Genomic DNA, 24,639 nt, shown 5'->3' with positions numbered 1-24,639 from the left:
ATAAGATGATGAATGGGATGGATAGGATAGAGGTGGAGAGACTCTTCCCGCTCGGAAAGGACAGTAGGACTAGGGGGCACAGCCTCAAGATAAAGGGGGGGCGGTTTAGAACGGAGTTGAGGAGGAACTTCTTCACTCAAAGGGTGGTGAATCTCTGGAATTCTCTGCCCATTGAAGTGGTGGAGGCTGCCTCGCTAAATATTTTTCAGACGCGGGTTGATGGGTTTTTGATAAGAGAGGGGATTAAGGGTTATGGGGAGAGGGCGGGAATGTGGAACTGAGCCACGACAGATCAGCCGTGATCTTATTGAATGGCGGGGCAGGCTCGAAGGGCTAGATGGCCTACTCCTGCTCCTATTTCTTATGTTCTTAAGTGCATACATCACTCTGCCACTGAGAAAAGACAGTAAGAAGTCTTACGACACCAGTTTAAAGTCAAACAGGTTTATTTGGTAGCAAACGCCACTAGCTTTCAGAGTGCTTGCTGCTCCTTCGTCAGGTGAGTGGAAGATCTGTTCACAAACAAGGAATATAAAGGCACAAACATAATTTACAGAATAATGATTAAAATGCAAGTCTTTACAGCTAATCAAGCCTTAAAGGTGCAGACATGTGAGAACACCATCCACCAGGTACACGGTACATACTCTTGCAACTCGGCTAATGTTGTCTAGCTGATACGCTGCAGGAAAGGGTGCCCTGAGGCATGGTACACTCGGGAGACCGTGCAACGCTATGATGACGGATGAATAAACACCGCTCGACAATCACCAGGCAAGATCGTTCTCTTCCTGTTGGGGAACATTTCAGCGGTCACAGGCACTCGGCCTCTGATCTTCGGGTAGGCATTCTCCAAGGCAGCTTTCGTGACTCATGACAGTGCGGAGTCGCTGAGCAAAGACTGACAGCCAAGTTCTGCACACATGAAGACGGTCTCAACCTGGATCTTGGGTTCATGTCACACTATCTGTAACCCCCATGACTTGCCTGGACTTGCAAAATCTCACTAACAGTCCTGTCGGGAGATGATACACATCTGTTTAACTTGTGCTTAATGCTGTCTCCACTTACATTGTCTGTACCTTTAAGACTTGATTAGCTGTAAAGACTTGTATTTCAATCATTATTCTGTAAATTGAGTTTGTGCCTTTATAAGGCCTGTTTGTGAAAATATCTCCCACTCACCTGACGAAGGAGCAGCAAGCGCTCCGAAAGCTAGTGGCATTTGCTACGAAATAAACCTGTTGGACTTTAACCTGGTGTTGTGAGAATTCTTACTGTCTTTACCCCAGTCCAACGCTGGCATCTCCACATCATGACTGAGAAAAGATGCAGCAGATAAAACAAAACAGCAAGATTACAAATGGGTCTAGATCAAGGAATATTGTCTGGAAGTACGGCCAGACTATATCCCTGACAATGCATTGCTATGGCAGTGCTTCAAACAGAAAAAGCATGTCGCAATCATTGATGAATCCAAGTTTTTAGTGACAAAATAGTCATTCCAAGAACATTCTGCCTTGACGTTTTCCAAAAAAATCAAGGTCACTTCGGGAGTGGCAGGGTGGCATGTTGTTTGGCGTACCCAGGTTCGATTCTGAACTTAAGTCACTGTCTTTGTGGAGTCTGCACGTTCTCCCTGTGTCTGCGTGGGTTTCTGGGTGCTCAGGTTTCCTCCACAATCTGAAAGACACGCTGGTTAGGTGCATTGGTCGTGCTAAATTCTCTCTGTGAATCCAAACAGGCGCTGGAGTATGGCGACTCAGGGATTTTCACAGTAACTTCATTGCACTGTTAATGTAAGCCTACTTGTAACACTAATAAATAACTTTAAGGATGGCAAAATGTTGAGCAAGGGCCCAGTAATCAGTCTGGGGCCAGGTGTTACTCATTCTATTGGAAAACTAATTTTGAATTGACTTTCATGTGCAGTTAACAACCCATGAGAAAGGAGAACTATTGACTCCCTCCATTTTTCCTTCAAAGCAAGCATGCACTTGGAATTGGATTTATTTGTTGTTAAAAGCAAGATATTTCTTATTTCATTGATTATGACTCCAGATAGATTGAAGTGAACAGATTACACACAATAGAAGCAGTCATTCAGTCACTGAAGAAAGTGCAAACATAAAGACAAAGAGCAGGAATAGGCCATTCAGCTCCTTGAGCCTGCGCCGCCATTTAATAAGATCATGGCTGATCTGATAGTTTCGTTGGTTACTCATTGAACAGAAGGTTGATGAGCAGATTTAAAAAATAGACGAGACGTAGATGTATAGTTAAAAGCCTCAATCTTTTTAAGCCACGTGATTTACTTGCATTAGATTCGGAGTGTAAAGGTGAAGTATACTCCATGCTGCTATATTCTCTGTGCTGCTGAAACTTGAATTAATTTCTTGTTTTGTAGCTTGTGATGTATGTACTCATCTTTACATTCATGCACCTCCTTTTCTATTATACCACTGACGAAAGGGAGTAAGAAAACTGGTGGATTTGAAACCAAGAGGGCACCTGATGTAAAATTAGAATCATAGAATCGTAGAACCCTACAGTGCAGTTCGGCCTATCGAATCTGCACCGAACACAATCCCACCCAAGCCCTACCCTCATATCCCTATTTACTATACCCACTAATCCCTCTAACCTACCCATCCCTGGATACTAAGGGGCAATTTCTTAGCCTGGCCAATCAACCTAACTCCCACCTCTTTGGACTGTGGGAGGAAACCGGAGTACCCGAAGAAAACCCACGCAGACACGATGAGAATGTGCAAACTCCACACAGACAGTGACCCGAGCCGGGAATCGAACCCAGGACCCTGGAGCTGTGAAGCAGCAGTGCTAACCACTGTGCTGCCTGGTACAAATTAAATAAGATGATGAGCGACATTGTCAATTTTTCACGTTATTTCAGATTTCCTGCACTTGCAGTTTACCTTTCTAATTCAGTTAAGTTCTGCCTTTGTTACTTTCTGGTGTTGTTGCACTCTACCTTGCCATTTCTGTGCCAATTGAAGATTGTGCGATAGAGCCACCTGCAATGATTTATTACCCGGTTCTGGGAGAAGAACTTTTGACTCCACTCAGTGGGTGGGATTTCCACATTCAGTCGATTTTTGTCCCCCAGACTGTTTGACTACTCTGCCAAAGCCATTGATAATCTGTATAACTGGCCAGAGGGAGTATTACATAGACGTGCAGTTAGCTTGTGACCAGTGATTATTTAAACTGCCATGAAAAAGTACTGCAATTGATTCTCCGTATCGTTGATTTATTTAAGATAAGTTAAGTGGATGGGTTAATCACATACATACTTTTAGGGAAAAAAAAATTGTTAAGACACTATTTCAATTTAATATTACACTATGATTAATGATGAAGGCCCAGCTTCATTCACAAATCGAAATTGACTTTGAAGTGCCCCCATTCCAGAATCTTTCTATTTCTTAATGAATCTAGGGCTTTCGCTACAACAAATCCTCCTGTCACTCTTTCATGTTTTGATACTCATTGAATTAGTGAATTTCCTGATCTTAGTCTTAAATTTGGTGTTTTTGTCTTAACCTGTGTCAGTCCGACTCTTACAACTTCAAAGTAATATTCAATCTTCTGTCAAATTCAGTTCCTGACCTATTTCCTAGTTTGATATGTGAATTGAGCCGCAGCTTTGTTACTGTTAATTATTCAGTTCCCCCCATCTCATGTTTTGCTTGAATGAAGAAGCCCTTTTGTCTTAAATTGCAGGTCGGCTGTAGCTTTGAGTTGAACGTGGTGCATTGTTCTACGTAATTGTGAAGGCAGATTTTGTGCTGTGAACTGTTATAGTATAGTTTAGGCAATCTTTAATAGAAAGGCACCCTACAGGCTGTACAAAACAAGAAAAAAAATAGAACCCTACGGCACAGAGGCCCTTCAGCCCATTGAGTCTGCACCGAACACAGTCCCACCCATGCCCTACCCCCATATCCCTACATATTATCCCCTTTAATCTCTAACCTATGCATCCCTGGACACTAAGGGGCAATTTTAGCATGGCCAATCCACCTAACCTGCACATCTTTGGACTGTGGGAGGAAACCCACGCAGACACGAGGAGAATGTGCAAACTCCACACAGACAGTGACTCGAGTCGGGAATCGAATCAATCAATCAATTGAATCGTTGAGAATTAGGAAGAAATGTCTACTGTCACAGACAGAATTTGTGTTTCCTTTTGCTGTCTGGGATCATTGCATTTGCGTGTAAGAGGTGTGTATTTTCTTACTGTCCCAATGAAATAACAATAAAACATTTATTATCACACTCTCACCTGAATTTGACAAAACGCTCCACTCTCTTGTCTCTCAGACACAAAGGTCAGATACAGATGAATTTAATACACAGATGAGTTTATAATTATCTCAGTTTCTTTCATGGCAATCTAGTAGTTCTTCTTGAATGAATTAATGCTTTAGTTGAAGTGAAGATCTGGCAAAGTGAAGTAGTCTCAGGAAGCTATGAGATTTTTTGGAGTATCGTTTCCATGAGGTTGGTCTGGAAGTTGATTCTCAGAGCAACTTTACTGGGACAGGTCAGAGAGTCCTTTTCTCTCTATTATGACGATCTACTTTCGAGGAATTGCTGTTTGTTACCTTGGCTGGTTGGATGACTTGCAGCTAATTCGATGGAGCCCTCTGTCTGCAAATTTTAAAATCAGATTGCAAAAATGGTTCCTTCGTTGTGACTTCCAGAAGTGCAAAGTCCTTTTGCCAAACGAGATTGGTGGAAATGTTGATTGCAATTATCCTGTGCTGTTGTTTTGACACTTTGAAATTCATTCAGTAAATTCATTCAGTTTAGTTTGAGTGAGGGGAAACTTGTTGCAATCCAAGCTAGTAAGTCCGATCTCAGAGTGAATCCTGGCTCGGTAGATCCTAACTTTTTTAGAAAGTGGAGGGAAGTTACTGAACAAACTCACATGAGTCTGCGGATGCACTACTAACAAAAAGAATAAAACGGTTATGAAATGAAAAAATGATCTATACACCAGACAAAAGGTTGAAGAGATCTCAATATAACCACAGAAAAATGATTCAAATCACACTAATACTAATACTAATAATTTAGGGAGGTCAAACGTTTATAGGGAATACACAATAAATGGGATTATAGTAAGAAGGGTAGCTGAAGTGAGAGATCTTGGGAGTACAAGTAAACAGATCTCTAAAGGCTGTAGTTAAGGTTGTAAAAAAAAAAGGCATATGGAATGCTGTCCTTCGTTGGCAGTGGTGTACAATATTAAAGTAAGGATATAATGTTGGAACTGTATAAAACTGGTGGGACCAACTATGATACATAGCTCCTCTGCCTTTACTTTGAAACTCTCCCTTAAGTATACAGCCCCAATATTTGCATAATTCCAAAAGCAACACATAAACTGCAACATTTCTGCTTAGACATGATTCACAGTTTCCATGAGATACACAAACATGATGCACATTTAACAACAGAGTCTGTTCAGTGGGTGCCTATTTCGTGCCAGCTGTCTGTCTTCTGATACAGGATTTCCCCCAAGATGGTTCAACCCTAGGGAGCATACAGATAGTTTGTTCTTTTGGGCCAGTATCCTCAGTGAGGATGGAGTGCTGATTTCCAGCGGTAAGGTTGAGGCCCTGTGGTGATGGGGTAGCTCCAGCGCTTGGGGGCGTGTTGTTAACACTGTGAAACTTTTTTTAGGATGTCTTATGGACTGGTTTTAAAGTTGACCAATTTGTTCACAACCCCGCAGTTCAATTTAATTTCTGTAGCCACTAGTGTCCAAAAAAGGCTGGGTAACTTCCTTTGACAATGTGGAAGATTAACTCCATGACCTGGTCCCACAGTTGCATCTTCACCATTTTCGTACACAAAGCAAGCTGTGCCCTTAAAAGGAAATGTCCTGAGGTTGATGTTTGAGTACTTCAGTGGAAGATGTCTCAGATTGTGGTTGTAAATAGTTTCAGGAATATGTAAAACTGCTGCCCCAGTGTCTACCTCCATCCGATTTAAGCACAATCCAAAATCTGTGCGCTTCACCCTGGACTGCTAGAGAGTTCAATTTAAGTAACTCATCAGAGCTGTTTAATTCACTGGCTGAATCCACTTTCTTCCTCAGTTTTAATTAGAGTCATACAGCACAGAAACAAGCCTCTTGGCTCAACGTGTCCATTCCAACCATCAAATACCAATCTATACGCATTGATTTTTCTTTGGCAGAGGCTTTTCCAGCTTGCTGTGTTCCCTCCAGCAGGCTCTTGCTTACAATTCTTGCACTGGGCCTCTCTGAACCAGCAGTTAGTTTCAGTGTCCAGGTCTGCTGTACCTCTGGCAGTGCTATTGTATGGTTTCTTTTACGTGGCCACCATTTTATGTACTCCTGTGCAGCTTCTTTCACTGCTAATTCCATAAACACATACAGCAATGTCCAATGTGGTTTTAACATTTAGAATTCTCTTGGTCAGTAGTCTTCGTTGAATGGCCTCATTTCATAGACTGCATACAACTGTCTTTTTAGGCATCATCTAAAACATTTCCAAACTTGCAGTATTCTGCAAAGCACTTGAGGATTGCAATGAATTGAGCTACAGATTCCCCTTCCAGTTAATTCCTTTTGTGGAATCTGAACCCCTCTTCAATCAATAAGTGTTTTGGGGCATAGTGGTCCTCCAAAACACCAGTAAAATCCTGGTACGTTTTATTTCCAGGTTTATATGGCTAGACTAGACTTCTAAGCAAATAAAAGGCCTTTTCTATCTCTGTGCCTGAGACCGCTCCCTCAGCCTAGCACATGAGTTCCGCAGCTTGGGCCGTCCAGATGTCCCCCATTTCAATTTTGTATTTTCTTGGGCTTTTGTTGTTTGGCAGCAAAGGAATTTTCTAACTTCACAATAGTTTTCTTACTGGGTCCAATGTCAGGTGCAGTTGTCTTTATTCCACAGGTGGAGGTCCACCTCGTGTCAAGCGAGGGGCATGCACACGGCGGGTTGTGCGTGGGCTGCTCTTGGAAGTCCGGGAGTGGCCTAGTACTTCATGTCGGTGTGTGTGCTTGATCCTGGACCGATAGACGGGCTCCACAACAGCTCAGTGACTAGCACTGCTAGCTGTGCAGATACATGGATTTGGGCCTGTGTCTGTGGGAGTTTGCGCATTCTCCCTGTGGTTGCGTGGGTTTCCTCCGGGCGCTCCGGTTTCCTCCCACACCCCAAAGATGTGCTCTTAGGCTAATTGGTTTCCACCAAATTGACACTATTTCTTCCCTGAATCTGACTGAGTAGGGTCCCATTCGTAGACATGCAGGGTAGAATAGGTGTAGGGCGATGCGGCGGCGCGGGCTCGTTGGGCCGAAGGGCCTGTTTCCCGTGCTGGATTGTTCTTTGTTCTTTGTTCTTTGTTCAGTTCATCTCCAGTTGGTTCAATGTTGGAATATACTGGTGAGTAAAAAAAAACTTTTTTCCCTCAAGCTGGAAAATCCCATCCTCATTGCTAGTTGTTCTGTACTTGGCAATTTACTAGGCAGTCGGAACCAAAGAACGTTTGCTGCAACTCCACAAAGAGGTTCAATCAATAGTTATGCATTCCCTCAGGCTCAGTACAAGACCGAACCATAAGTCTGTGAACCTGGCTGCTGATGTCAGTGCTCATGTGACTCATTTCTTAAAGAGATACTGTCCCAACATAACATGCACTAACTATATTACATACAACGTTATTTATCTTGACACATTGGATCTATCTCCAATTCTTCTGATTCAGGATGGCACAGTGGTTAGCACTGCTGCTCACAGCACCAGGGACTTGGGTTCAATTCCAGCCTCGGGTCACTGCCTGTGTGGGGTCTGCAAGTTCTCTGTCTCTGTGTGGGTTTCCTCCCACTGACCAAGATGTGTGGGTTTGGTTGATTGGCCATGATAAGTTGACCCTAGTGTCAGGAAGATTAGCAGGTTAAATATGTGGGGTTGTGGGAATAGGGCCTGGGGTGGGATTGTGGTAGGTGGGGACTTGATGGACTCGTTCTGCACTGTACGGATTCTATGATTCCTCTTGTCCCTGCCTGGGACTTTCTTCTGGGACCACTTTGGGCCAATCCCTGGTTTGGGACCTTCACCCATGTCTGCTGCCTGGAACATCTTCTCACAAATAGCACTCTAGTTTAGGTCACCTGGCCTGCTTTTCATGGTGCTCCTTGCTTCCTTTTCTTTTGCACATATGCACAGGCCTGTTCCTCACCTAAAGATATAAAATTGGATAGACTGTGCATGTGTGGCTCTTTCCTGTCCTGCACATGTGCAGGAGACCCAGGTTTCTGACATAACGATGGTACAAAACACCAACTGCGCACGTGCGATCATTCTCTGGCTGGTTCATGCACAGGTGTCCCAAAGCCCACCAAGAACAGTAGTTCATGAACTGCAATCCTAAGTTAAATATAAGGTAAGTATTGGACTTTGTTATAAACTGTCATAACACATTGATCCATTCACATCCAATTTATGCGCATTTCATGTCCCCTTTTGTCCAGGGTGAAGAAGAGATATAGTCTGGCTGGAGTTGATAATCCATCCCTTATGAATTCTCTAGATGATTTTGAATATCTGTTTTTAGTTAGGTATTCGCTTGAGATGTAGAACTATCTGGGGCATGTCAAAGGTCACATGGTTAGCAGTGACCATTTTTAATAACTGGTTTGTGTCCAGTTTAAGACTTATTAAAGTGACGGTCCAGAATATACTGGGACATGATGCTACAGAAAAATGTATGACTATAATGAGTTAAATGCAGGGAAGGAATGCTCATTTGCTAATGTCAAGTGTTGTAAAGAATACAATCTATATTTTTCAGTCTATTCACTATTACAGCTCTGATTAGCTGGTAGCTCAGCTGCAAACCTTGCTGCCATGGTGAAAAGATGGATTTGCTTTGCCAACAAACAGAACTTTCCAACCATTGACAATATAAAACAATTCATTATGACCCCAGTTTTTTGAATCCAGGACAAGTGGATACTTATTAGCATCTGCTTGATAGACCATACACGTTTAAAGAATATGACGTGTGGGGGAACCAGAGTAAGGATGCTGGCTTAAATATAATGGCAAAACTTGCATGCTTGTTTTGAAATTAAGCCTTTTTCGATCCCTTAGTTTGTTTTGAATTGCGGTGGTTATTTTGTTATTTGAATGAGCCATTAGAATCCACCTAATAACATAAGAAGTAAGAGCAGGAATAGGCAACACTGCCTCTCCAGCCTCGGTACGATAATGGCTGCTCTCGAGCTTGAACTCTTCAGCCAAAACTCTGCCATTTCGCCCGTCACAGAATCGGAGCAAGCCCGTGTCTGACAACGGAAACCTCCGTTGACCTCGGGTGGGAATTTCCGGTCAAGCCATATAAGTAGCACTTAAAAACCAAAAAGGAGCAATCACATTGCTGAGAGTTTTTTTATAGCTCCTCCCCTCTTCCCCCTCCAATTCCTATGGTGGATGGGATGGGGAAATTCCCCCATGTGTCTACAACCCAAATTTCCAAGATGGACGCTCCTTTGAGTGGAGTAATTTCTCTGTATCTCAATCCTAAATGATTGGTCCCTTATGATATTTTCGTGTCCCTGACCAATGGAAATAATCTCCCAGCATCCACCTTATCATGTCCCTTCAGAAGCTCCACATGTTTCAATGAGATCATCTCTCATTCTTCTAAACTCCAGAGAACATAAGCCCAATTTATTCCGCTTCTCATTAAAGGACAATCCCTTCATCCCAATCGCTAATCCAGTGAGTCTTTGCTGTACTGCCTCCATGCAAGTATATCCTTTCTTAAATGTGGAGACCAACACAGTATTCCAGATGTGGTCCCACCAAAACTTTGTACAAGTATAGGAAGACTTCTTTACACTTGCAATATTCCTTCGCAATAAAGGCCAACCTGCCATTTGTCTTCCTAGTTGCTTGATATATTGCTAACTTTCTGCATTCCTTGTACAAGTATATCCATGTCACTTTGATCATCAATATGTACCAGTTTTTCACTTTTTTGGGAGCATATGTATATCAATCAGCCAATTGGCATGAGGAGGAAAGCAAGGACTGAAGTAATAACACATTCAGTAATGTTTGTCAGTGACCAGGAAATGCTGTATACTGATGTCAGGAATTACATCACACATCACCCTGGACTATTCATCTGAACAGTCATCTTTATTAATGAATCCTGAATATTACCTTGACCAATTCACAATCTCTAACATGTCAGAAGACTTGTCCAAAATTCAATTGTTAATCAGCAGAAATTTCCTCCAACTAACAAAGCCATTATCTTTGGTATCCATCACAAACTGTGTTCTCTAGTCACTGACTCTATCCCTCTCTTTTCCAATTACCTTAGACTGAACTGATTGTTCTCAACCTTGATGTTGATTTTGACCCTTGTGACGAACTCCTGTCCACATATCTACATCATCACAAAGGCTGCCTGTTTCCATCTCCATATCTTTGCTCCTTCCTCAGATAATCTGCTGCCGAAACCCTCATTCCTCTTTGTTATCACTGAACTTGATTCTTACAGGGTACTCTTGGTTAAAATTTCATCTTCCACTCCAGGGTCCAATTCAATTTTCTGTTGTCCATTAAGCCCTGTATGATTGCTTTTATTATTGTCACATGTATTGGAATACAATCAAAAGTATTGTTTCTCACGAGCAATACAAGCAAAACATACCACTCAGAGTGCATTGAGGAGAAGGAAAGGAGAGGGTGCAGAATGTAGTGTCGCAGTTACCGATAGGTTAAACAGAAAGATCAGCTTAATGTGTAATAGAACCATTCAAAAGTCTGGCAGCAGGGAAGAAGGCGTTCTTGAGTCAGTTGGTACGTGTTTTCAGACTTTTGTATATTTTTCCCAACAGAAGGTGGAAAAAAGCATGTTGGGGTGCATGGAGTCCTTGATTATGCTGGCTGCTTTCCTGAGGGAGCAGGAAGTGTGGATGGGAAACTGGTTTCCGTATGGATTGGGCTATGTTCATAACTGTTTGTACTTTCTTGCAGTCTTGGTCAGAGCAGGAGCCATACCAAGCTGTGATGCATCCGTAAAGGATGGCTTTCTATGGTGCATCTCTAAAAATTGGTGAGAGTCGTAGTGGACTTAAGAATAAAAGAACTAGGAACAGGAGTATGCCATCCAGCCCCTCGATCCTGCTCCACCGTTCAAATAAGATCATGGTTGATCTTTTTGTGGACTCAGCTCCATTTACCCATGTGCTCACATCACCCTTAATTCCATTAATATTCAAAAATCTATCAATCTTTGCCTTAAAAACATTCAATGAGGTAGCTTCACTGAGCAGGAAACTCCATAAATTCGCAACCCTTTGGGTGAAGATGTTCCTCCTCAACTCAGTCCTAAATCTGCTCCCCCTTATTTTGAGGCTATAACGCTGTAAACCTCTGTGACTATGACTCTAAACATGCCCCCAATTCTAGTGGAAGTAGCCTCCCTGCTTCTATCTTATCTATTCCTTTCATAATTTTATATGTTTTATAAGCTCTCTCCTCATTCTTCTAAATTCCAATGAGTCTACTCCTAGTCTACTCAGTCTCTCCTGATAAGCCAACCCTCTCAACTCTGAAATCAATGTAGTTAATCTCCTCTATACCCCTTCCAGTTCCAGTATACATCTCTCAAGTAAGAGACCAAAACTGTGCATACTACTCCAGGTGTGGCCTTGCCAGCACCTTATAGAACTGCAAAATAACCTCCCTGCTTTTAAACTCCAGCCGTCTAGCAACGAAGGACAAAAGAAGAACAAATAAAGAAATTTGTCATCTCAATTACCTGCTGCACCTGCAAACCGACTTTTCATGATTCATGCACAAGGACATCCAGGTCCCTCTGCACAGCAACATGCTACAATTTCTTACCATTTAATATATAGTTTACTTTGCTACAAAAATGGATGACCTTACTTTTGCATGCTGAATTTCCTTAGCCTTCTGAGAAAGTAGAGGCATTGGTGGGCTTTCCTAACTATAGCATCCGCATGGAGGGATGGGGGTTGGATTTTGAAGACCAGGTTTAGATGCACAAAATATGGGGGTTTCGTTTTCTTTTGGGGGAGTCTCCTGATGCTCAAAGGGCACCCCTTTCCTGTTTTTCATTTTAGATGGTGGAAAAGCAGACTCCCCACTCTTAGCTACCTGCCCAGCCCAACTGCTTTATGGTGTTAGCAGCATCACATTTTGGCCAGTTGGCTTGTTAACAATCCCAATGGCTGTTACATGAATGGTGGAGCAGCGTATTGATTTCATGCCCACTCGCCTACTGTACACCAACAGTGTAATGATGTTGCATTTGTGACCTTATGTTGTCACACTAAAGAATATACATACAAACATAGAACAGGAGCCATCCTGATTTGCAAATGTAAAATCCCTGTTCCAATGTCACAAGTGGGTTGCTATCAAATTTCTTTTGCTGATACACTGGGAGCATGTTAAAGGTGCTATGCAAATACAAGATTTTTTGTTAATATTAGTAAAGCATTTAATCCAATAAGGAGGGCTCAAAACTGGTTCACAGCCACAAATGCTACAGAATTGGAAATGAAAGGAAAAAGCTGCAGAGTGCAGAATTGGAGAGCCAGTCGAGGTGTTTGTTCTAGTGCAGTTGTTGGGGTGAATACAACCTATTCGAATGTGGTTATCCACAACAGCACTTGGGATATCTGCGCTATGGCTAAAAACCAATATTTGATCAACTGTAAATGATTACATCTTTGTTAATGGCAGATCTTTTTACAACTTCAGGGCTGTGTTCACTTCTGTTTAATGCTACCACCAGTTTATTACATTTACACCAAAAGCTTTTTCTTTGGTGTTAAGCTTATGCAGTATAAATTGGGTGTTATACCTGATGTGGGTCTCTGAAGTGAGAGTGTGAAATCCTTTCCTCTGGGAAACTTTGCCTGCTTCACTTCAACAACAAGATGTGCCCTAACTCCTGGATTCAACTTGTGTTGACACAATTACTGCAGACTGGTGCGCAGGGAAGTAACTTTGCGTTGACAGTGCAGCAGGACTGCGAATGCTTTCTTGATTTTACTGGTATTAATATTCAGGAACATAACCATTCTGAAATATAACAGGAGTAGCACAATGTTTGTGGAATATTCTCTAATGCACATGATCTAATTTTGTTTCCTTTTTAACCTTATAGGTGCTGACATCATGCCGTGTCTTTCTTTTGGCTGCACGAATCCCCACCAAGGTAAAAAAAAACTGCTTCTTGATTATCTTCTGTTAATCCTGATTTCAGTTAATGTGTTGGGAATGAGGGGAGAAATAGAGAGACTTGAGAAGGATAGATTTTGTGATTGTAACTTTAATCAAAATTCTTGAAGTGTATCCTATAGTCTGGTGTGATTTTAGCCTTAGCTGCAGAAAGCAGGTGAGTAGCTGGTTAAAATTCCCACGATTCATTCTCAGCCCTGTTGCCACTGGTAGCTGACACTGCTGGGATTTTACTGCAGGTAGGACGGACACTCTTTTAAAGCTTGCAGGGTTCTTTGTATTTATTTCTTTTAATTTCTAAAGCAATGATAATGAATAACTCCAGAAAATAGCTTGCTGTTCAGCAATTTAATAAACTTATATTTGGAAAAGAAAGGAAAAAGAAGTAGAAAGAAGAAGAAAAGGGAAAAGAAAAAAGATGATAAAGCCGCCCTCTAACTTCCTCACAAAATAACAAAATCAACAGCAATCATCGGATAGATAGAATTTCACATGATATAATATATTCAACCTAATAGTTAAATGAAAGTAGAGAGCCCTGGTTCCACCTAGAAAAGATTGCCAAGTTATATAAAGTCCATCAATGGAGCCTCTAATTAATTCATTTATGGGATGTGGGCATTGCTGTCTAGGGCAGCATTTATTGCTCTTAAAACGATGGTGGTAAGCTGCCTTCTTAAAGCGCTGCTGCCTGGAGGTGTAGGTACACCCACGCTTTTAATAACAAAGGATTTCTAGGATTTTGACCCAGCTACATTGAAGGAATGGTAATGTATTTCCAAGTCAGGATGGTGAGTGCTTTGGAGGGGAATTTTCCAGGTGGTGGTGTTCCCAGGTATCCTTTGTCCTTCTAGATGGTAGTGATAGTGGGTTTTGGAAGGTGCTGCCTAAGGAACCTTCTGTGGCTGCCACTGTTCGTCAGTGGTGTAGCAATTGAATGTTTGTGAAAGGAGTGAAGATCAAGTGGGCTGCTTTGTGATGGATGGTGTCAAGCTTTTTGAATGTTGTTGGAGCTACAGTCATCCAGGCAAGGGGAGACTATTCCATCACATTCCTGACTTGTCTTGTGGACAGGCTTTGGGGAGTCACAAGGTGAGTTACTCACCACAGGATTTCTAGCAGTTGACCTGCCCTGGTAGCCACAGTATTTATGTGGCTAGTCTAGTTCAGTTTCTGGTCAATGCTAACCCCTGCAGGATGTTAATAATGAGTGATTCTTCGATGATAATGCCATTGAATGTCAAGGGGGCAATGGTTAGATCCTCTCTTGTTGATATTAGCCAATAATAAAACTGAAAACATAGCATCTAAATGCTTTGTTATAGTAGAAAAAGTTTCAAGTTTATCCTGTTTTGTTCTTCAAAGATGTGATATATCTTGGATCTTGATATATTCTCCCTTTGCACCATAATATGTAAATTTGTGTGCAGAGAAATTAAGCCATTTTGGCAGCGGAGATTGGAAAGAATTCTGCTTGATCAAACATTCCTGGAATGTTTCTACCTGTGTAGAAGGCAGAGATCCTAAAGAATGTGACTGCTTCTTCTGTTTGGCTGGCATCCAGAGCAGAAATTGAAATGACAATTTTTAATATAATGCATTAAAAGGGCAGATTTTTAAATGAATATGCACCAGTAATTAGATAGAATTACCCTGGAGGTTTCATTCAGGATGTGGGTATGCCGGCGTTGGACTGGCGTAAACACAGTAAAAAGTCTGTAAAAACCTGGTGTTGTCAGACTTTTTACTGGGTTTCATTCAGGACAACTGAATGATGTGTGCATTCATTGTTCACCTTCTGTTTGAAACATCTGTTTTGAAAATTCTTGAATGTGGGAACTCTGGCTTTGGCAGTTTTTAAGTGCCGAATTATCCAATTTGGTACCACTTTCACCTGAGTCAGTGACTTGTGAATTTATTTCATGGTTTGAACCTTTATCCGTGGCTGACACTTTTGGTGTAGTGCTGATTGAGTACTACATTGGCGCTGTCTTTTAGATAAGCTGTTAAATCAAAATCCACTTAAAGTCACACTAAGGCTAAGGAAATTTGGCATGTCAGCTACAACTCTCACCAGCTTTTACAGATGCACCATAGAAAGCATTCTTTCTGGCTGTATCACAGCTTGGTATGGCTCCTACAAGACCGCAAGGAACTACAGAAGGTTGTGAATGTAGCCCAATCCATCACGCAAACCAGCCTTCCATCCATTGACTCTGTCATTTACCAATCGACTCAAGAACAGCTTCTTCCCTACTGCTGTTAGACTTTTGAATGAACTTACCTTACGTTAAGTTGATCTCTCTCTACACACAGCCATGACTGTAACACTACATTCTGCACTGTCTTGTTTCCTTCTCTATGAACAGTATGTTTTGTCTGTATGACGCACAAGAAACAATACTTTTTGCTGTATGTTAATACTCGTGACAGTAATAATTCAAATCAAATCACAGTCAGAGATGGGCCGTTATTTCCTGGCCTAGCTCGCATGAAAAAGTCTAAACCTGTCGGAGATCTGGTTTTCTGTGATTCCTGTGGATTTTTACAGCTAAATTGGCATGGAAGATGATGTAATTTAGCACTGCTGCCTCACAGGACGAGGGACCCAAGTTCAGTTCTGGCCTCAGGTCACTGTCTGTGTAGAGTTTGCACATTCTCCCCATGTCTGCGTGAGTTTCCTCTCTGTTCTCCGATTTCCTCCTACTGTCCAAAGATGTGTGGGTTAGGTTGATTGGCCATGCTAAGTTGACCCTAGTTTGAGGAGGGTCAGCAGGGTAAATGTGTGGTCTTACAGGAATAGGGCCTGGGTGAGACTGTGGTCAGTACAGACTCGATGAGCCGAATAGCCTCATTCTGTACTGTAGGGATTTTATGATGATGATTCTTAGTGTGCATGAATTGGTTTTGCGTTTGCTTGCCTATGTGATCATACTTCAGAAGTAATTCATTGGGTGTGAAACACAGACTTCTAGAAGATGTGACAAAATGCTGCAAAGATGTAAGTTTATGACTTTTCTGCAGAACTGTACAAAGTACAAACCACAGGGCATGAAGAATGTGGCCTTTTGAGTAAACATTTATTTGATGAAAAACGCCACTGTAGATATTGTTGAGTACAGGATTTTTGGAACCATTCAGTGTTATTGAAAATTATGTGCTGCCTTTATACAATGCACCAGAATCAAAGCTTCTTTGTTCTAGAGAAAGAAGCGGCTCTTTTTTTCCGTACTTTCTTGTACACTGGAATGTAGAAAACAAAAGGCGAGTTTTATTCTAACAGAATGGCCTGGTAGCCCTTAGTTTTCAAAACAAGAATTTGTTTTTCAAGAAACAAATGACTATAAAGCACTTAGACAGTTACATGGGTAAGATGGGTATAGAGGGATATGGGCCAAATGCGGGCAATTGGGATTAGCTTAGGGATTTAAAAAAAAGACAACGTGGGCAAGTTGGGCTGATGGGCCTATTTCCATGCTGTAAACATCCATGACTCTAAATAACTCTCCAGTCATTTGACAGAGACTATTTATTCCTGCAGTTGAAGTGAAACTGTACTCTGTATGCAAATCACCCAACTTGCATATTTTGAGCATAAACCTTTTAATGTCTGCCTGAGAACATGAGTGAAGCAATTCACAATTTCAGTTATGTTTGCTTTTTGATGCTGAGATAAGGGTATGGTGTTTTACTTACCCTTGTCAATCCAGGAATAAATGGACCTTTCTCAAAGTGACAGATGGTGACTAATAGGGTACTTCAGGAATCAGTGCTTGGCGCATCTTTCCCAGCTATTAACAAAATATATATTATTGATTTGGATGAGGGAACCAAACATAATATTCCCAAGTTTGCTGATGAGACCAAACTAGATGGTATTGTGAGTATTGAGGAGATCTAAAGGGGTTTCCAGGCAATCAGACATGTGTGAGTATGCAAATACGTGACAGATGCAGTAAAACGTGGATGTATGAATTTATCCACTTCGGACAGAGAAACATAACGATAGATAACTATTTAAATGCTGATAGATTGGGAAATGTTGATATATAAAAAGGTCCTGGGTGACTTTGTAAACCAGTCACTGAAAGCAAGCATGCAAGTGCAGCAAGCAGTAAGGAAGGCAAATGGTATGCTGGCCTTCACTGCAAGAATACCTGAATACTGGAGCAAGGATGTCATATGAGGAGCGGCTGTACAGGGTCTTGGTGAGACCACAAGTGGAGTACTGTCTGCAATTTTGGCCTCCTTACCTAAGAAAACATACATTTGCCATACAGGATGTGCAGCAAATGTTCACCAGACTAATTCTTGAGATGGCAAGATTGTCATGCAAGTAGAAATTGGATCAACTGGGTATCTATTCACTGGAATTTAAAAGAATGAGAAGGGATCTTGTTTGAAATGCATAAAATTCTGACAGCACCAAACAGAGTTGATACATGGATGATGTTTCTCCTAGTCTAGAACAAGAAGTCACAGTCTTAGGATATCAGGCAGACCATTTAGGACTCAGATGAGAAGAAACTTACTCACTCAGGGGTGGTGAACCTGTGGAATTTGCTACCACAGAAGGCTGTGGAGACCAAGTCACTGAATACATTTAAGAAAGAAATGGATTACTAGACTCTAAAGGCATCACCAGCCTGACTGCTGATATTATTTTACATTTTCCAGTTGTTTCTCCTGAAGGCTTGCTTAAGTTACAGTTGCTTGTTTGTCACTTTCCACCGTTACAATCAACCGACCTGTCTTCATATGTTAGTTTAAACTGTGAGCATTGGCAAGATATTATTGGCAGTTTGAAAAGCACAACCATGTTTAGGTTTTTCAATTATCTTCCTTCCGTTATAAGAACAGAAGTGGGGATGTTCGCTGATAACTGCAAAGTGTTCAATTCCATTTGTAACTCCTCTGATAACAAAGCAATCAGTGCTTGCATGCAGAAGGCCTGGACAGTATTCAAGCCTGGGCTGATAAGTGGCAGACAATTACCATCGGCAACAAGAGAGAATTTAACCCTTTTGATATTGCTGAATCACCCGACCAACAACTGCCTGGAGCTCGTTTTGACCGTAAATTGAACTGAACTGTAGAGAAACCGTGGCTCCAAAAGCAAATCAGAGTCTGAGTATTCTGTATCTCCTTCCTCCTGAAAGCTTTTGTGCCATTCACAAGTCTTGAGTGTGATAGAATACTCTCCATTTGACTAGATGAGTATCATTTGGTTTGGCCTTCAATGTGTATTATGTCCAATTTTGGGCATCACATTTTAAAAATGATGTGAAAGTTTTAGGGAGGTTATGGGATGATTTATGAGAATGCTTCCAGTAATACAGATTCATAGTACTTAGCACTGCTGCCTCACAGTGCGAGGAATCCAAGTTGGACTCCAGCCTGGGGTGACTGTCTGTGTGGTCTTTGCACGTTCTCCTCATGTCTGCGTGGGTTTCCTCGAGGTGCTCCGGTTTTCTCCCACAATCCAAAGTTGTGCAGGTTAGGTGGATTGGTCTTGCTAAATTGTCCTTTAGTGTCCCAAGGTGTGTAGGTTTGGGGGTTTCACATTGGGGTTACAGGGACAGGGCGGAGGAGGTGGGTGTAGTTGAGATGGTCTGTTGGTGAGTTGATGCAAACTTGTTAGATAGGCACATGAGTGAAACGAGGATGGAGGGTTATGGTAGGGGTTATTGAATAAGGGTTAGAACCTCGGGAGACACCGGAAAGGCAGGCTTGTGATTAACGTTTTTGTCTTTTCACTCCGCAGGTGGAGGTCCACCTCGTTGTCAAACGAGGGGCATGCACACGGTGGGTCGTGCGTGGGCTGCTCCTGGAGGTTCCGGGAGTGGCCTAGTACTTCGTGTCGGTGTGTGTGCTTGATCCTGGACCGGTAGACGGGAGCCGCAACAGCACGGTGACTAGCACTGCTAGCTGTGCAGATACATGGATTTGGGCCTGTGTCTGTGGGAGTTTGTGCATTCTCCCTGTGGTTGCGTGGGTTTCCTCCGGGCGCTCCGGTTTCCTCCCACACCCCAAAGATGTGCTCTTAGGCTGATTGGTTTTACCAAATTGACACTATTCTCCCCTGAATCTGGCTAAGTCAGGGGTTCTATTTGTAGATACGCAGGGTAGAATAGGTGTAGGGTGATGCGGCGGTGCGGGCTTGTTGGGCCGAAGGGCCTGTTTCCCGTGCTGGGTTGTTCTTTGTTCTTTGATGGGCTGAATGGCCTCCTTCTGCACCGGAGGGATTCTGTGCAGTTGGTGCTTTTCGCCTTGGAAAAAAGAAGCCAAGAGGTGATTTGATAGAGATGTTTAAAATTGAGGGATCTGGACAGAATAGATTGGGAAATTGTTTCATTGGTGAAAGAATTGAGAATCAGAAGAAGCTAGTATGAGGTAAATGGCAAAATAACCAGTAGTGGCCTGAGGAAAAAGCAAGTTGTTAGGACCTGGTATTGCGTTGCCCAAACGTGTAGTGGAAGCAAAGTCAATTGTGGCCTTTGAAAGGGCATTGGATATGCACCTGAAAAAGCAAAGACTGACAGAGCTATAGACGAGGGGGACTAGCTGAGTTGCAGTTGTGGAAAATGGCCATAGTTGATCAAAAATGCGAATGTATCTTTTCCCTACAGTGTTATCTGAAAATATCTAAACAGCATATTATTTCAAGATGGAGTGCGTTCTATGAGATTAGAACGTCTTGTTTTAGATTTGTTTTTGTTACAAATAGGCACAAGACTTGAATGACTGTAAAATCAGCTGGATGACTTTGTTCTCTCAAAAAATGGAATGTCTGGCCTCATCTAGTGATTCTCTTTCTTTGCGATAGAAGAACCAGCTGATTTAACCACCCTAAATTGCTGGATATGATGTCCTTCAGATGTTTCCGAATCATTTCAAATAGCTTTGTAATTTTAATATCCAGCATTGTTCATAATTATCAACTAGGTTAGACAAAAGTGTTTGCTTTCAAAGTGAGAGGTGCTGATACAATAATCTTGCCTAATAAGATATATTGAACCCTGTTGTAAATATTGGATAAGGCATGGACATTACTCAATCGTCCCCGTGATAACAATACAGAATTCTTTCCAACTGCACATCTTGGTCTACAGCACTGACATCAAATGTAAAATTTTACCATCATCCTGGCAAAAAAAAAATCAGCCGTTCCATTATATACCAGACTTCGGATCTGTGATGTCAGTTGTCTGTTTGACTCGTTCCAGACTGGGTTACAACTTTTCTTTTAAATATGGTACTGATGATATGTCACATTTCATGAATGGAGCTTTCCTTTATTAGGGATGAATGGTGTAGTATTGGAATCAGCTCAATGCAGGGTGAGATACTGAGACACTCTCCATCATACTCCCAAAAATGTTAACTCTAGCTGGCTCTTCTCCATCCCAAAGCCCCCAAGCCCACTTCAGAAATGCAATCCCCCCTCGTATTGATGAATCCTATTTCACTAGCAGGCATAATTACGGATTTTTTTTCATTGTCAACCAAATGGTCATTGGTTTAAAAACAGAGGATGCAGGAAATACTCAGTTCTGGCAGCATCTGGGAAGAAAGGAACAGAGTTAATGTTTTAGGTCTGATTTTTCATCAGAACAGAGAAAAGTTTAAAAATGTCTCAAGTTTCTGAGCAATTGAAGGGACGGTGTGGGGAGGAAGTGTAGGAAGTAGACAAAAAGGGAAAGTCTGTGGTAATGTGGAAGGCAGGGGAGATACAATGACAAAAGATTTCATGGTGTAAAAGGAAATGGGACAAATGAAAAAGGGGAATAACAGCCATCCCAACATGAAGTAAAGGAATTGAGAAAGAAATTCATGAGAACCAAACCTGCAAAACGTGAAATAAAACGAGGGACAGAGGTTATAATTTATATTTGTTGAACTCCATTTTGACTCCAGAAGGCTGTAAAGTGCCAGACAGAAGGTGAGATCGTCCTTGAGCTTACGCGGAGTTTCATTGGAATGCTGCAGGAGGATAAGGACAAGTCGGAGTATTCAAATGACAAGAAACTGGAAGCACGGGTTGGGACTGAATTCAAGAGTTCTGCAAAGTGGTCATTCAGTCTGAGTTTGGTCTCCTGATGTAGAAGTGAGTGAAGACAGTTTGCTGAATTGAAAGATGTACAAACAAGTTGCCGTTTCACTTGAAAGGAGTGTTTGTGAACTTGGATGGTGAGAAGAGAGGTCAAAAGCAGATGTTGTATTTCCTGAGCTTGCACAGAAAGGTATTGGAGGAAAGGGAGTTAGTAATGTGAATAACCACAAAGTGTGGACCAGGCTGTCGTGGAGGGACGATCCCTTTGGAATGCTGAAAGGGGTGGGGAAGATATCTACAGTAGTGGTGTCATGTTCGAGATGGCAGAGGATGTTCTGTTGTATGTGGTGGTAGGTTGATGGAAGGAGGAAAGGGTCAACACTATTATGGTTCTGGGAGACAGAGAGGGAAAGGGGTGAGAGCAAAAATTAGGAAATTAAATAGACTGATAATTGGTGTTGAGGTCCAATTCCATGTAAATGGTCTAAATCTACCCAAGTTTTTTGAAATGCAAAGCTTGTAACAGTCAAAAATAAGAGCTGATTTCCTCAGTCTTGAATAGATTTGGATCAGAAGCCCCAGAAGTATATTGTTACAATCTGTTGTGTTCTTTAGTATCCTGTATTATTGCTTCTGCTATCTCTGGATTTAGTTGTTTTAAGGAAGGTAAATCTGAGATCACTACTATCAAAAGTAAATATTTAACTTTAAAGTTAACTTTGTATTTAAAACAAAATGTCTCCTGACGTGCTGCATTGAAGAAGCTGGGATTCTCAATTGTTATTCTGAAAAAGAGTAGTTTGGTGTACAGGACACTGACATAAGGCAGTCATTTTAAATATGGGAGTCAGCGATTGTAAATTCTAAAAACAATCAACTCAATGGTGATTGATTGGTACAGCTCCTCCTTGTCTCAGAATTGGTGTCAGTGTCTCATGAAATGGAAGCCCCCTTTCCCATATCAGCCCTTTAGCCATGTGTTAATTCTCCTGATCTGTCTACATCTATTCCAACTTGCACGTGACTTATGGTCCTACTTTTCAATTGGAGCTGACTCCTGGTGTTCTTTCACCAGGATCATCTCCTTGATCCTACCTACATCAGTAGCCCCAGCATGGACCATGACATCTCGATTCATTCCCTTTCTTTCCAAGCTTCTCTCTGATTGTCATGAGATATTTCTTATGCTGGCTTTGAGAGTTCTTGTTTCATAGTGAATAAGAAATTATCCCCGAATTATAAGAGTGCCCTATTACTGCCACATTCTATTCTGCTCTTCCTCCCTCAAGACAGTCTTCCGAGCCAGAGTGCCTTGGTGTGCATTATGTCTATCCTTCCTGCAGTTTTTTCCTTATCCTTACAGGTGGTGAGTGCATCCTATCGATCGCACACATCACTGACCGTGGGATCTCCTCCTTAACTTTTCCTAAATCTGCAAAACCTGTTTCCCTATCCAACGCACCCTCCCTTTGCTGAACCTGTGTCTTTCTCCAGGGCATGAGTATGTCCTGGATAAACTGCTCAGTTCCTCCCTCCGCTTTCATGATTTGGAGTGTTTCTGACCCGCATTCCAGCTTAATGATTCTGAGCCAGAGAGAATTGAGATGGAGACATCTCCTGCAGACTTGTTTGCTCAGGGTAATCTCCCTGTCCTTAAACTCCCACATTCTGCAGCATAGACATACAACCTGTGATGCCATGTCTTAGACCAGCCTTATTTATTTACTTCAAGTCTTATTCAAGAGTCAGTTACAGTTTTTTAAGTAATTTAACTAGTTAAGCTATAAATTTAATACTGTACTTGTGCTTTCATGGTCCAGGATTAAACCATGACAGAAAAAGAAGCCTTAAAACTCAACCAGTCACCTAATAAATGCTCCTAAACATCTGCTGTCCAATTCTATTGTCTCCTATTCTCTCACTCCTTGTTTTGTAAAAACTGGGACAGCAATTCTGCTCTCACTGTGTAGAATTCCTTCCTACTATATTCCTTGCATTAAGCAGCTTTTCAAAGTAGTATTAAGGGATTTTCATAGTGACTTCATTGCAGTGTTGATGTAAGTCTACTTGTGACATTAATAAATAAACGTAACTTATTAACTGTTCAGCTGCCAGTAATAGGCAGCCAGTTTACAACTGACTAAAACTGTGAAAGAAACTTAATTTTAACCTTAATGTGAAGTTAAATGCGAAATGTAAAACTTAACTAGATTTAAAAATTATTCTTGCATCAGCAAATTTCCAGAGTTAAGCATTCTGTCAAAGCATCCCTCCATCAAACTTTGTGCTGCGTAGGGCAGGTTTTGTCCCCTGCCATTTTTGGTGGACTCCTTGATCACTGACCTCAGCCTCATTTGGTGAGATTATGGCCAGTGTTGCCTCTGGCTTGTATTCTGTGTATAATTCTGCCAAAGTTGATTCTTGCCCTCAGTCCAATTATAATTTTTTCATTTAAACCTCAGTACCTGTTAAAATTATTGGCAGAAAAAAGTAATACTTGCAGGCGATTGCAGTATTTTAAAACATTGGGAATTTGAGGACACCTCAATTACAGCAGAGCGTATGGCTTTTGAACTATTAAGCCAATTCAACAGTGTGTTCGCAATGCTGTGATGTTTTGAAGCGGTATATTGCATCATCTTGAATCATATAAATTACAGTTAGAAGGACCTCGTTTGGCACATTGCATTTGGGTTGGTGATGGCCCTTCAGCTAGCCATTCAGTCCTATCTCCTTTCAATCATAGATCGTAGAATCATAGAACCCTACAGTGCAGAAAGAGGCCCTTCGGCCCATCGAGTCTGCACCAATCACAATTCCACCCTGGTCCTACCCCCATATATTATACCCACTAATCCCTCTAACCTACGCATCCCTGGACACTAAGGGGCAATTTCTTAGCATGGCAATCAACCTAACCCCCACATCTTTGGACTGCGGGAGGAAACCAGAGCACCCGGAGGAAACCCACACAGACACGAGAAGAATGTGCAAACTCCACACAGACAATGACCCGAGCCAGGAATCGAACCAAGGACCCTGGAGCTGTGAAGCAACAGTGCTAACCACTGCATTTTTGCATTTCTGTGCATTCTTTTGTAAATTTTTCCATTTCAGATTCAAGTAACTTTCTGATCTCTGCCTCACAAGTCATTTGTGACACAGTATTCCATTCTCTTTATAGCCCTCTCATGGAAACATTGTCACCGTCTTGAGTTTATGCCCCTCATGCTACTAGTTCCCCAACAGTCAAAGCCGTTTTTTACAATTTACTTGTTACATTTCATA

General features: G+C 41.8%; 1 protein-coding gene across 2 annotated transcripts in view; it reads left to right on the top strand.

Annotated features, from left to right (window-relative positions):
* Window positions 1–24,639, top strand: part of carmil1 (capping protein regulator and myosin 1 linker 1) — a 395,677-nt gene that overhangs the window by 81,584 nt on the left and 289,454 nt on the right. For both annotated transcript variants that reach the window (XM_080204317.1, XM_080204310.1), the window contains exon 3: window positions 13,225–13,275. In XM_080204317.1, the coding sequence (XP_080060443.1) occupies window positions 13,225–13,275 (51 nt within the window). The remainder of the gene's footprint in view (window positions 1–13,224; window positions 13,276–24,639) is intronic.

This window comes from Carcharhinus amblyrhynchos, chromosome 2 (genome assembly GCF_965287045.1).
Source record: "Carcharhinus amblyrhynchos chromosome 2, sCarAmb.v2.hapA, whole genome shotgun sequence".
Classification (NCBI taxonomy): Eukaryota; Metazoa; Chordata; class Chondrichthyes; order Carcharhiniformes; family Carcharhinidae; genus Carcharhinus; species Carcharhinus amblyrhynchos.
The sequence above is the reverse complement of the archived record's forward strand: the minus strand, read 5'-3'. Positions and strand labels throughout refer to the sequence as shown.